The 14,823-nt window shown below is 31.8% G+C and overlaps 1 protein-coding gene across 1 annotated transcript in view; it reads left to right on the top strand.

Moving 5' to 3' along the window:
• DAAM (disheveled-associated activator of morphogenesis-like protein) overlaps positions 1-14,823 on the top strand; it is a 74,655-nt gene that overhangs the window by 8,902 nt on the left and 50,930 nt on the right. Inside the window, exon 2 of the mRNA XM_090103618.1 lies at positions 1,883-2,017. Within this exon, the coding sequence (XP_089959744.1) occupies positions 1,970-2,017 (48 nt within the window). The 5' untranslated portion in view covers positions 1,883-1,969. The remainder of the gene's footprint in view (positions 1-1,882; positions 2,018-14,823) is intronic.

Genomic DNA, 14,823 nt, shown 5'->3' with positions numbered 1-14,823 from the left:
AAGAAATGTATCGGGATGGGACGTGACGGAAGTGCTTATAATGACGATTCGATTAATACATTGTTAATTACATAACAATATTTATTGTATCGATTTATATCCCATTGCTGACCGTACATTACTTATTAATAGGCAACGAAAACACGCCTAAATAAAACAATGAACGGTAATTATCGAACAAGCCCCAACCGGGCGGATAATGAAGTATTAATGACGGTTGCGCAAGCGCAGCTCGATTGTCACTCAATATGATACGATCTAGTTTGGTATTCAATAACATTGGCTATTGACGAATAAAGTTTGGTCTGATTTTGTTGGTACTGAATAGATTGGCATTCTAGATTGTGGTGTTATTAACATTTTTTATATATATTGTGTTATATTTTTTGTGCCCCGACTCATTAGCTATATTTCTGTTTGCTTTTTCTCTTCAAATATTATGATTGTTGACTTTTGAGATTAAATAAGGAACTATGTAGTTCCGAAATACACTTTTTTTAAATGATCAAAAATCCATCATAAACATGCGATACATGTTTATGATCGGTTTAAAATTGTTTTATGTAAATGATTGATGTCTCTATTAAGCATAGGTACTCTAAAAAATATTACAGTAGGTACATATTATGAAGCTGAGGAATTCTCATTAGGACGACAATAACATAGGCTATTGAAGGGTTAATGAATTCGATTATATTCGAGCATAAATTAGCAAAAACACCAAATTGCTAGTCATTAGAACTGTTTAGAGAAATCGCTTGTAATTGTACTATTTAGTGATTCCGCTGTTGTATGTGTATATGTTTGAGTATTGATAGTTCGATGAGTCAATGGTGAAATTGGCGCGTTTTCTGTTTTGCCTAGTTTTGGTCGTGGAAAAGTTAGGTTTTCTTTGTTTTTATTATCGGTATGGGTTATAGGACTGTTCGGGGGGTTATAGATACCTATAGGATTTATAAAATATTATGTCAAATAGATTTAAGATTAAATTTTGATCATTAAGCCGTACATATCTCTTCCATAATCAGTGGGTTTTACAATCCAATATATTTTGTTGAAAAAGGGGTAAATTAATTCTTTCAGTAGGTAATGTGAAACCATGAAAATGCAATATTTTCAAACAAACAATAAAATAGAAAGTTGTCGCTTTTCCTTTCAACACTCTCTTATGCTTTGTCATTGTCAAATCTTTTATGTATTCGCAATAATGAGTGATCAGTTTTTGTGATTTTTACATAGACCAAGAGATGGTTTACAATTTAAACAATATATTTTTATATTTATATTTTTTCATATTTTCTCATTACTTTCAGCTCCGTTTTTTTATTGTGAAATGAGAAAAAATCATTAAAGAAGCAGGATTTTAATAATAATCTAAAAATAACCGGATACCTGCCTAAAATCACAAGTGTTTAGATTACGATGACAGACGGACATAAAAATATAGAAACTCGTTTCGCTAATGATATCGATTATTGCTAATACTGTCATAACTATTTATCATACTAATATCGATTGACACAATATTTATTTAATTTAAATTTTATAATACTTTTGAGCTTAATTTATAGACCTTATTGATGATTTTATTTCATCATTATGTGTTTGCAGTTATTCATAATTTAAACTATTTGTTACTTTGGTTTTATTACTTTAACTGTTACTTGAAATTCAACTATGTTAATATTTTTTTTCAATACATGGTTCATTGACATTTTCTTTTTAATTTCCATTATGCAAACTAAACAACCCGATTTTCCTTTATTTTAAAAGCTTACAACCCTCAAACGCATATTAAGAAAAACGCATTCTTAAAATTAAACAATAATAAATTTAATAAACACTGGTATCACAGGAAGAAATAACAAAGAAAATTTCACAGTGCCTCGTGGACTAGTGACCGTACGTCACAAACACAGTGACTATAAGTCTATAGTAAGATGTGATAGTGTTTAAAATAAATATCAATATGTGCAGCAAGGATCAAATCAGTCACATCCTGGGGAAGATCAATGTGGTAAGTCTTAAAGATTAATACGTTATTATTGTAATTGTAAGAGGTGAATTGTAAGTCAGCGAAACTTAGGCTGAGCAGTAATTTGCATCTTTTACTATGTTTGTGTTATGGACATTTGCAAATTGCAGTATGTATATTGTAGTTGTTAGAATAATATAAGATTGCAATTATGTCACACAAAACAAAAGAAAAAGTCAGTTTCAGATTTTTAATTGATAACGCAGAATTACTTTCTTTCATTTTATCGACTTAAATATGGTATGTTTAGATGGTATGTAATTCAACATCTGTAAGTATCGATTTTAAGTGTTTTAATTAGTTTTCAATTTATTTTTTTAACGATGTGACTTATTTAAAGGCGATTGAATGTGTGTCTAGGTCACTTTGCAATCTTATTAGCTGAAAATTAATTAAAATGTATTGGCAAATTAAATATCACTAATGAGATTTTAAATGATTGAATTTGAATACTTATTACAATATATTTTTCAAAAAACACACATCAATAATAGTTAAATGCATTTTTTATTTATTAATTTTTTTTTCGAAATTACATTTAAATTTATTTTTATATTTACTTACATTTAAAATATAAAGCAATTGAAAAAAAAAACAATTGCTATTTATTCTTGATAGAAGTTAATTATGTAGGGCAATTTGTGATTTTTAATTGTCTATTACAGATATCAACAAGGTAATAGCAATCAAATGGTATTTATCGTTCACTCACGCGTTTTCTGTCGCAACCAAAGTTTACAATCAAAGAAACATTCGAACAAATGCAAAGAGAACAATTATTTACATTGCGAATCGATAAATAATGTCGCAAACATGTAGGAATATTAAACAGTGATTGCATGCAAAATATGCATCGGTTTCACACCGAACATTGGGTAAATCGACCGCGTTGTAATTAGGGATTGCGAATGGTTTCATAAATTCACAAGGCTGTAGTGTGAAAAAGTGATGAAAAGTAAGGAAAGCGTCTTTTATTCGGGCATTTTATTTGATGGCTGTTAATTAAACTGAATAAGGAAGGCAGTGATTTCATGCCTTAGGGTTGCCATTTTTAGGGTCTTCAATGGTCGAAGGATATTAACTGAGTTCAATTAGTTTTTTCTAGTTATTTTAGGTGATTATGTTTGCCTATAAATTGGCTGTATTGATTCTATCTTTTGTCCATTACATTGTCCATATAGTTTGCTATAAACTTCCAACCTCTATCCAAAACTGGACTGTTGCCATCTCTAAATACCCCAAATTATTCTCTCCTACTTCTCCATAATTTGTCCTTTTAAAGCAACCGTTTATTTTTCATTCATACATAACATTTCTACTGAAAGCTTCACAGGCTCTTACGTGAGATTAAGATCCTGCGTGACCGGTTCTCGTGTTGTTAATTGTTTGACGAGTGGACTGTCTCCTTTTGGTCATGACTCCTGACCTACAGATTGGCATCGACTGTTACTTTCGGTAGAAAGCTGTTCAGTTGCGAGGAAAAGATCATTTGTTTTGCTAATTTAGTCGTTATGAGGTGGATTTGTCAAATGTTATGGTAAGGAAGGTTGATAAGTTTTACTGATTGACTGTGTGCAGGGGAAGATGAGGTGCTTCATATGTGAAGTTTTCATCGCTGAGAAAATTTCTTGATATACATATTTTAGATGTGTATAAATAATTTTCAAGATAGGTTTGTTTTAAATTATAATTATAGTAGAAATTTTGATGATAGACGTAGATACACCTTTTGTTTATATCAATCACATTAATATATTGACCTATTTAACTACTTCGTAAAAAGTTCGTTGCAGCTGTTAAAGTTGATTATTTACAACAAAAAGTTACTAGTTATTATCCAAAGCTAAATGAAGCAGAAGATTATTGTCAAATACACCTTACTTACATCACCAAAATTACCGCTACATCTTAATAGGTTTACAATCGACATGTTTATTGCCCTTTTAAAACTAATAAGCACTTATAAAATCAATGTTAGGTAATGCAACTCTATGTTTAATTAACGCAGTCGTGCCTATCAGTCGCCAGTCAAGTGGGCGTCCCAGTGATTGATGTCTCTATGTTGTGGAGGCATTTGCTCCCGATCACCGTGGTTGGTGACCTTAGCTGTTCGTGTGTTCACTTGTTCTAGTAGTGGGTTTAAATAAAGCGGTAATTATTGAATGGACGGTTCAGACTACGCTGTTTAGATGTTAGGTTGATTTTTAACATCATCAAAAGTGGGTCCTTTATTTTCTGATTTTATAAAAATATATAGTAGCCACTTGGATATCTACAAAAGCAAAGCTGATATATTTGTTGTGTAGCGTAACCCAAGTTGAAAAATATATCAAATATCACGGGCAACTTTATGTAAATAAGAAAGGTTACAATACTGAATATCAAGGACTCCTAATAATAACTGCATCATCTGGATTTGTGTTAAAAAATATGATTTTATTCATAAAACATGGCCAACTTCAAGAATAATAAAAAAGCTAATCGTCACAACGTTATAATCTCATTTCCACTACGCGAATGTAGTTCATTCGTGATCGCGTTTGTTGCTTCCGCGTGCCTCAGGACTTGTTGTACGATCTTACTCAGCTGTGTGAAGGTTCTAATTATATTATACTATAGCTTCCCGTCTTTGTCTAAAACTTAACAATTTGTATCTATCTTCTAATCTGTGTCCAAAAAGCTCTTTATCTATTTTAAATATATTTTAAAACTCGCATGCAAATCCGTTGCGTAGTTTTAAAGATCTAATAGGATCAGGCTGCAGGACGCGGCTTTGTTTTATACAAAGTAGTAAACTAATTATTTTCTAGTCTTGTATGTTACTACATTTGGCGTGTGAGGGTTTCTCACAAGTCACAGTTTTATGATATGTTGGATGTATTAATTCATTGGAACTGCTTGATTTATTTATTTAAGTGCGTTCTGATTCATCATTTGTAATCATCGATTGGAAACTTGTGCAGATGCCCTTTTCAATATTCAGAATAATGTAGATCTTGTGTTAGACTAGATAGTTGTACAGCTACTTGATTATATTATGATTTAATAGTTAGTGGGAGTCAGGCGTTTTGATTGTATTGCGCGTACGTGTCTTTATAAAGTGTTAAAATTTTAGCGGGTAATAAAAATGAAGGTATCTTGTTTTTGTCCGCTCATTCGCACAAATCATTTATAAAATAGGTCTATTTGCACCAAAAAATTGCGGTATTTCAACCGCATAGCTTCGTGCAAGCCGATTATTACACCACGATGCAACATTACCGACGTCCGTGACATTGCGTTTACTTTCAGGCCAATGTTGGGCAATGATTGATATGTTAATAGCCAACACTTAGCAGCCTTCGACGGAACATTTCCTTCCCCGTATTGATTGGCCGCTGGTATGCGTCTAATTGCTTTGTCGTGTTTGTTTGGATGATTTCCGTTGTCATTGACAGCTTTTGCTGTCACCAAGTCAGCTGTGATTGGTGTATGTTGAACATATGTTATTGCTTCGTTTTTTCTAATTTAAATGTTTAGTTTTGTGATAGGTGAATTTTCTTTTTATGTTCGTACCTTGTTATTTGCTTGTAATTTATTTTGGTTGATATCGTCGTTTCGATTTATTGAGTCAGTTTGCCTCTTCTGGTTCGATATTTTGAGGAACTAACTATAAGATATGATAAGGATATTTTAATAGCAAATGGTTTATTAATCTACAGCACGTTTAAGTGCATGTTATGGAATGTTGGCATGAAAGTTCAATGTATGTTAAGGCTTATACATGCGCTAATAACCTTGACCATACTTGACGGATCTCAAACCTCTCCAGCTGCACCTTCTTTTTTCCTCGCATTTTGTATTTAAAAAGATACCAATCAGTGAAACAAAAAATCCTCGTCAGGGACTGTTGTGTAACTGATAATTTATTAAACATAAAATTTTCAGAGCTCTAAGTCAGCAGGTTACGAAGTTTATAGAGTATTTGCGGAAAAATCGATGACCACGGCACATTTTTTTCTAGAAATCTATTAACTTTGGAAAAAAGCCCTCGCGAGCAATTAAAGATCAAAGACCATCCTATTTTAAGTATATATTTTTTTCGGTATTGTGCTTTATGTTGTACCAGACTTTATAGAGGTTGAACATAGTCGAAATTGCCGGGTAACGCCTTAAAGACAAGTCTCATAAATGATATCAGCATATAAGCATACATAAATTGGTCATCATACTTCGCACAATGTGCTAAATATTCACAACAGTTGCTGTATGGAATTGAATGATGTTTATCGTGGATTATACAAAATGGACGTTGCTCGCAAATATGTGCGTGACAGAGGTATAAAGAAAGTAAATATCATTGTGTTTTTACAATCGATTGATTGATATACGTTTATTGTTTCTCTTGTGTATGCTCAATTGGTTTTATGGAAACAATGTTTCTGTAGGGTAAAGTGTAACTATATACAAACAGTTATTCTTTATGAAATCGGATTGGCTATTTCTTTTGACACAAGATTTCCTATTGCACGCCTCATAAGCGAAGCGTTGAGGTGGGTACTACTGTCACTTCGCGCAAAACATCTGATTTTTCAAACTTAAAATGTCTTTATGTATCATACATTGCACTTGTAAGATAATACATACACACACATATTAAGAAAAAACACTATTTTTAACATTCATGATATTTTTGATGTCGTTTTTGTTATTTAAACTAGTTAAAAAACAGTTTAAAAAAGTTCTGTCTTGGACGTCCGTGTGTCTGTATGTGCGGAGGATTTTCTTGTTAACACGATAGCGACCGAAATACTTTACTAATCGAGTCTTTTTTTTTCTCTTACGCTTGAGTATGCTCAGGAATAGAACCCTTTCATTTTTCAGGGTCTGATTCGATGTGGTTTAATTGTTATTAAATAAACAAAAATAATAATTAATAAATATTTATTAAAAAAAAATTATGAGGCGTGCACTTTTGGATTTTCCAAATTTTGTTAATTAATGCTGTATGTTGTTTTACATAATTTTTGTTTTCGGTAGAAGCTCTGATAAAAATTGGCAAATATTAACAAGTATGGTAATAAACTATAGGATTTGTAATGTATTCCTGTACCGTTATTTCACCCATAACGTTACTGGTAATTAAAGTATGGTGTATGGATTTCAAGAGAATCCGTAAGATGCATTATAATTTATAACATATCTATAATTCGTCTCACGTTTGACCGAAAAACCATGATAGTACGTTACAATGTAGATTTATTTGGGCTTCGATAGAAAGTAAGATGTGTTTGCGAGGTCATCGGTTCCGTGATTGCCTTGAATTCATGAATATCGGTAATGAATCGATCTTGTTACTGTTGTTATTGATCACGACGATCGCGGTCAGTTGCATTGATGTTTGATTGACGGGAGTTTAAGTGAAAATGAGGGCTGGTGGGAGCTGAGCGGGAATTTATAGTATGACGTCATAGCTTATTATTAGTTAAAACTGGAATGGTGAATTGTGTATCAGCGTTTTGGTTTCTATGACAGTTCGCGCACCATTGTTAAGGACTATAAAGGTCATTCATTTGTTGGACAAGGCTTATTTTAACGCACTTTTAAATCGTTAGAATATTACACGTCGTCAATTGAAAGGCTATTGACTGTATAAATATTTAAAGCAGTAGCATCATTCTCTTTAATTAAAAAAATCATAATACCTCAGTCTCCTTTATCATAATATGTATTTATAAGTAGACCTAGCTTTGGAATTTCACATTCCTTACATTACGTCACCAGTCTATGTTATTCTATCGTAATTTAAAAAGGCTTATGTAAGTAGCGGTGAGGTTGTTAATTGTAAGATAAACACACGTGTTGTTGTGTTTTCGTATTGACATGTTGAACTTTCAAAAAGTTATGAGTTGTGTAATACATAGTTGAGCGATGATTGGTGATAATCGATTTTTGGTAAGAGAGATATTTAAAAAGAGTCATTATTTGTTATTATGGCATTTTTATGAAGTAAAAAGTTTCTATGATGTCATAATGATATAACTTTAATAGATATTTAGTGAATTAATAGATGTGGAAGGACTTAGGAAAACATTTTCAGTGAAAGTGTCCTTCTGTACCAACTGGTAATAACATTGAGTTACATTTGTTACACATCATTTTAAAGGCCAGAAAATAAATTACTCCTTGTTACCGATTTTGAAATTTCATAAATTTAGACTGCATGACATTGCAAAAAAAAAATATTTTTGTATTTCATAACTTTGATGGTTTAAGTTTTAACTAACATCGGGATTTGAGTCTAAACTTCATATCGGTAGAAGTCAAATCTTCTTACATATGCGCATATAGTTACAATTTCTTTGTAAAATCATTTAAAGTTTTGTAAATTATTCCCACACTACAAGTTCATTGTTAGCTTGAGATTATTACGTGATTGTTAATTAGTTTGGTGTTCACATATTGCACGCCTCATAAGCGAAGCGTTGAGGTGGGTACTACTGTCACTTCGCGCAAAACATCTGATTTTTCAAACTTAAAACGTCTTTATGTATCATACATTGCACTTGTAAGATAATACATACACACACATATTAAGAAAAAACACTATTTTTAACGTTCATGATATTTTTGATGTCATTTTTGTTATTTAAACTAGTTAAAAAACAGTTTAAAAAAGTTCTGTCTTGGACGTCCGTGTGTCTGTATGTGCGGATCCTTTTTCTTGTTAACACGATAGCGACCGAAATACTTTACTAATCGAGTCTTTTTTTTTCTCTTACGCTTGAGTATACTCAGGAATAGAACCCTTTCATTTTTCAGGGTCTGATTCGATGTGGTTTAATTGTTATTAAATAAACAAAAATAATAATTAATAAATATTTATTAAAAAAAATTATGAGGCGTGCACTTTTGGATTTTCCAAATTATTTTTTTCTTTTTAATTAGTTCATTTTGAGGGTATATAGCAAAACTTGATAAAATCTGTGTGGAATTAAGCAGGTGTTTGTTTCGGTTCCGCTTAGTTTCAAACGGGATAAACTAGTAAATAACTATATAATTTGAGTTAAAAGTTAAAACATCCAATTAGACAAACATATTTTTGTAATTACATTTTAAAGGAAAACCAATTATTTCATTCTAAACAATCAGTTCTAACATCAAATAACTTTTAAATGTTGCAATCAATGGCATTGTAAATTCTGTATTCAACCTTATTTATTTACATTGTCTGTAAAGGATTCTACAATTCTTTTCGTAGTAAACAAATTCACAAAGGGGCGTGAAGGTCGCGGCAATTTGTCCATTGAATGACAGAGTTTATCTGAGGTCGATACATGTTTACATTGTACGTAATCAATTACTATTGACGCTGAACTGTGGTGTCAAGGATTCGTAGACTGATGTGTGAGGCGTGGTTCTTGTATGAGGGTGTACGGGGAGGAAGCTACGTGTCGTGTTCTTAGTTAGGATTATATAGTAAAAAAGCACTCAAGAACCACATGAGTTCTTTTTAGAGACAATTCGATTTCGAAATGAATACGTAATCACTTCCCTTCCTTGTAAGAAATTTTGTTTCGTCGTTAAATATTTTTATTATTGTTTATAACTGCTATATGTAGCTATATGTAGGTCTGCATCAATTTAAGCACAATTGTTAACATATTTTTTGATAATAGTTACAAGAAAAACTGTTTTTGATAGTAAGGAAAGTGATGAAAATGTGTATGTTTAAAAAAAATCACCTGTTAGAATCTATTTACATTTACGTTTAGGCAGAAACATAAAAAGTTAAAGTGAAAACAAACCATTTGCATAGATATTGCGAATATTATTTGATTTCGCGCTAAAAGCTTGACGAATTATAAAACAAATCGCGTGTTAATAATTAAAATGGCCGTTTAAAAATTTACATATTGGTCAAAACTTGCGTATTTTAATAATTGGATTATTTATTGCCTTAATCTTCGGTGTTAGGAAACCGTTTTGGTTAACCTAGATATTTGCGAATGGATTGAAATCATTGCTACAATACATTTTAATTTAATTGGCTAATTGGTTTGTATTAAAAATATTTTTATTTTGCGTAACTTCAAAATTGTTCAGTTTAAGTATTAAGGTATTTAAGTGTAATCTTAATCTATGGTCATTAATGTAATTTGGTTCTGTAATTGCTTCTATGCATAGTTTAGTTTTCTGTAATATAAATTGCATAATTCGTTTATTATTCAATAGTTGATAAGTTCAAAAAGTATCACTTCTCTTCAAGCAAGTACGGATAGAAGTGTAGTAATTACAATTTGTATGTTAATACCCTAGTACTGACTTAGTTTACTTACGTCTTACCACATTCCATAAAAATTAACATGAAGAAAAAACACCTAAAAATTTGGAACACCCAAACAACAATCCGGAAGAAATGAACACTAAACAAGAAATCAAATCACGGCACCTTTCATCGTCTCCACCGCACGTAGCGGCTCAATTAACTCGTCAATATAATTGGGGTCAGTGTTGCGTAACTGTTATGAGATCCGCTTGTTCCGTTTTGTAGACGATTTTAAGTACTACGGCTGGTAAGATCGATTTGATGTGGAAGTATGGGTGCTTGGAGAACAGCTGTTTCTGTTTTACGCGATTCTTTTGTAGGTTTGATTTTGAGTTTGGAGTTTTTTGTATGATTTGGAACTTCTTATATCTTCGTGATAGCTTCTGATGTTATAAGAGGAGCTTCTATAGGTGCTTAGTGGGCCTCTATCTCAACTATTGTGCTTGATTCTTTTGAAGCTTCTTGAGGGTAATGTTAAGAATTTTCCTTTTGATCATCTACCTATCTCTATATTAGTGTCAATCCCATTCACATTACATTTATTTGTATCCGATCTTATAAAAGAAGTTCAATAGCTTAGTTTTGACTGACCCCAGTTTATGCTTCATGAATCTTTTCTAACTTTTCGGAGAACTTATATTCAATGTTGGCTTAAGTTTGGATACGTTTTTATACTCTTTTTCTATCACCATATTAGTATACACTATTGATTAACTTCAATGAGTACATTCTTCGAAGAAACCTTATTACTTTTTTCTATGTTACCCATTTCTTTAACGACATGACTTTGTCAGACATATAAATCTGTATGCACTCTATAAAAGTGTGACATGAATAATGCAAGAGTTTGGCATCGCGTCCAAATGAAAACCAATTTATTACTTGTTTACGCTGATTCAGTTCAAACCTACAACCGGATTCCTGGACATTTTTTCTAGATCATTCGCACTAGATTTGCCATCTTTGGTTATAAAAAGGCTTGATTTATTTAATGGTTGTGTGTTATCCGGATAGTTGTAGTAACTATGATAGGTTTTTGTATTGAAATAAATACGATGGGGACACTTTTATTGGTATTTTGCTTTGGTATATAATTGTGAGATGTTATACAAAAGATTCTAACATAGTTGCATGATCTTACAGTTTATATATTAACAGCGTTTTGTTTAGCAAAATTAAATTATAGGAAGAGCAATCTATCAGTTTTATTAGAGTCACAAACTAACAATTATTTAGTTGTACGGAAGCAATTGGAGAAACAAACGAATGTTGTAAAATGTAAACATGTTACAGGTGTAATGTCGTATTGTAAATGAAAGATTTATCTTGCTCTAGCTGTTTCGAAATATTTTACTATACTCCAAAGATATTTGTAGCAATTGCATAATTTACGAATAAGCTAATTAAAACTAGCTAAGGAGTAAATTGGAAACGTGTTCGGAATACAGTGAAGTAAATTGTTGTATAACATTCTTAATTGATTGATGTCTTAGATAACTTATCGGAAAAAGTGGGTAAGAGGAAAGTGTTCTAATTCGTTGAAGTGATTGAATAAATGCTTAATGGAGATCGTTTATTGCATCCGAGATAAATGACGGTGTTAATTAACATGAACGTATATAAAATTGAATTGCTTTTCAAAAAGATTTTTCTTCTTTGAGAACTATAGGTAAATCAAAATTTATGTATTTTCCCGAGATAATAATAAAGCTGGTCACGATTTTATTATCTTTGCATATACGCGAAAGTATTTATAGTGGCTTGCCAAAACAACTTCGCTAGTAGCCAAGGTTCTTTACATTTCAGCTTTAATATACTATTAAAATAATTTAAAACAAACAACGAGTACAAATTGTAAAATATTCTCGTATAATAAATATTATACGAAAGTATTTACTATTTACTAATTTGTTATTTATCACGTTCAATTATATCAAGCTAATTTATTCACTTAATGCATCGACCAATTCAAAATAATTACAATAATTGTTAAATTGAAGGTTCAATTATATAATTTGACTGATCCTGTTGATTAATTGCATTTAAATAATCACTTTTTGAAAGACGATGACGATGTCAAAGATGTCAAGGAGGTAATCAACGAAGTATAATTAAATTCATCCTCGGTCACCTCTTGTGCCAAATTATTAACTTATGTGGATGTTGATTATTATCTAACGTCCGTTAATGATCGTCATAGAAGGTAAACAAATCCACCGGTGCTAATAATGGTATGCTTTGACGACAATCAGATAGTCTCTTGATTAAAAACACATTGGATCATTGAATGCTTAAATTGTATAATGTCTTGCTGTAACTGTCTTTAAACGTTGGTATGTTCTATGAAATTTACTAGTTATGAAAATCATATAAATTTACTAGTTTTATTATTCACATAGTATTTAAACAAAACACGACCCTGCGCTGACCCCTGTGAAACCCCCGCACAAAATCCTGCACATTCCGTGCGCGCACAATATTTCTCGCTACATTTAAAACATCAGCATATTCATCGTTCACTTTCACCGCTTGCACCTCATGCTTCGGAGCGTACGTGATGTCCATGGTTATAGTGTCCTCCTAACACACTATGCATTTCGGACTCTTTCACGGTCAAGAAAGTGATGCCAATAGATGGTATAGTTCCGTGTGTTGAGGAGATACAAATTTCGTGGCCACATGTGATCGGAATTATTCACGTGTTCGATTGTAATTTACTTTGTGGCAGCATGCGTTTGTACTTGTTTACAAAGAAACGATCTCTTTTGGGGTTTCTTTTTATCGTGTTTTATAAAAATTGTCACAATTTCAAAAATAGAATTAACTAATTTTTATTTTTTTAATCTCGTTTTTATTAGTTTTACTTGTATGTAGCCGATTCCTTAAGATTCAATTTTGACATATTTTAAATAAGATTTTAAACAAAAATAATTATTTCATACTTGTACACTTATCTCAAGGATCATTAACGATACCAGTTTATGCGAGTATATCTAATTTTTTTTTCGACTATAGTTCTTATTTATTAATAGTTATCTTACGCCAATGTTTAAGAACATATTTCCCATGTTAATGGCCTCCTTCCATACAAACAGGTCGACGGTCACGGTCAACGAAAGTGACTATCCACACGGATTGTCGGATTTGTTACACGGGTCTGTTTTGTAAAAGCTTGCTGTATTCTGACATTGTTGTTTACTTTTGCTAAACAACTGTTGAATAGCCGCAGTATTTGGGTTTACGTTTTACCTTTTTGAAATATTTGTTGCGTAGTTATGGGTAGAACAAAATTATGAATTTATAGCTTTTTACCAGAGTAGAAATGTAGATACAAATCGGGTAACATTTATATGTTACCCGATTTGTATCTACATTAGAAGTTGGTTAGGTTCAAAATACGAACCTGCTTATTAATTACATAGTCGCTTATAAAATACTTCATAGTCACATTCTTTAATAGCTTTTAACAAGTCAATTTAAATGATTATTAATAACGCGAAGATACAACGTTTAACGCGTCTCTCGCATTTTGCATCTTAATTAGCCGCTTCCGAATCGGCGCTAATTAATTATATCAACTCAAACATACCTCATTGGCGATGTTTCCACACATAGCGAGTTAACTGTGAAACAGGTGGAAATAAGGTTTCTGCCTATCACTCGGTTCCGATCTAAAATGCAATAGTTCACTAAATGCCGACTCAAAGTTCAAGAGAACAATGCTTTGCCTCTGATGAAATTGGTACTTGAGAATCTGATGACGTGTAAAATTGAAATTGGGGCGGAATTAATAAAATAGTGATGGAGATGAGGGAGGTGAATATTTGATGCTGGTTTTGCGTGGGATACTGAATGCGTAATGAGATGCTTGATATACATATATTAAGTGTTATCGTCGTTGGATTATTATCAGCATTCCCAAATTCGTTAACTGCTTTTAAAGTTTTGAATTTAGCAACGTAAATGGATGCGTTTTTATGGGCATTTGGCCATCTATTTTCAATTTCTTATCGTTATTCTCAGCATTCTTGGAATGCACTTCCCATGGTGATATGTTTTAGAAAATTTAATGAATATTCATCATCCTTTTTAATTTTGTTTCAAATCCACATTTGGTTTTCAAATCGTATAAAAGTGTACGGTCGTGTTCAATTTCCAACATCTTAATAGTGTTAAATTTCTAAAAACCTTCGTGAATGCAATCCTACATTCATATTAATATATTAGAAAATACGTCAAGAATAATAAAATGCGGAAGAAGAAAGCGAGAATGTGAATGAGTGAGTAACAAACATAGTATAGCGTATGCGTTATTTATCATACAAATATTATTATTCAAAGACTACGTCCTAAGGTGATTGCGTCAGCGCTAAAGAAAGTCGATCAAAAATACAGGTTTTGACATTCTATTATCTAATATAATCATTCCACTTCGGGTGTAATATTTTTTATAACTGTTATCTGGTGAATCAATGATGCT

Source organism: Colias eurytheme, chromosome 7 (genome assembly GCF_061535395.1).
Source record: "Colias eurytheme isolate Ceu_HAF_F1 chromosome 7, ilColEury1 Martin Lab GWU primary, whole genome shotgun sequence".
NCBI classification, from domain to species: domain Eukaryota; kingdom Metazoa; phylum Arthropoda; class Insecta; order Lepidoptera; family Pieridae; genus Colias; species Colias eurytheme.
Note: the sequence above shows the minus strand (reverse complement) of the source record. Positions and strands in the feature narration are given on the sequence as shown.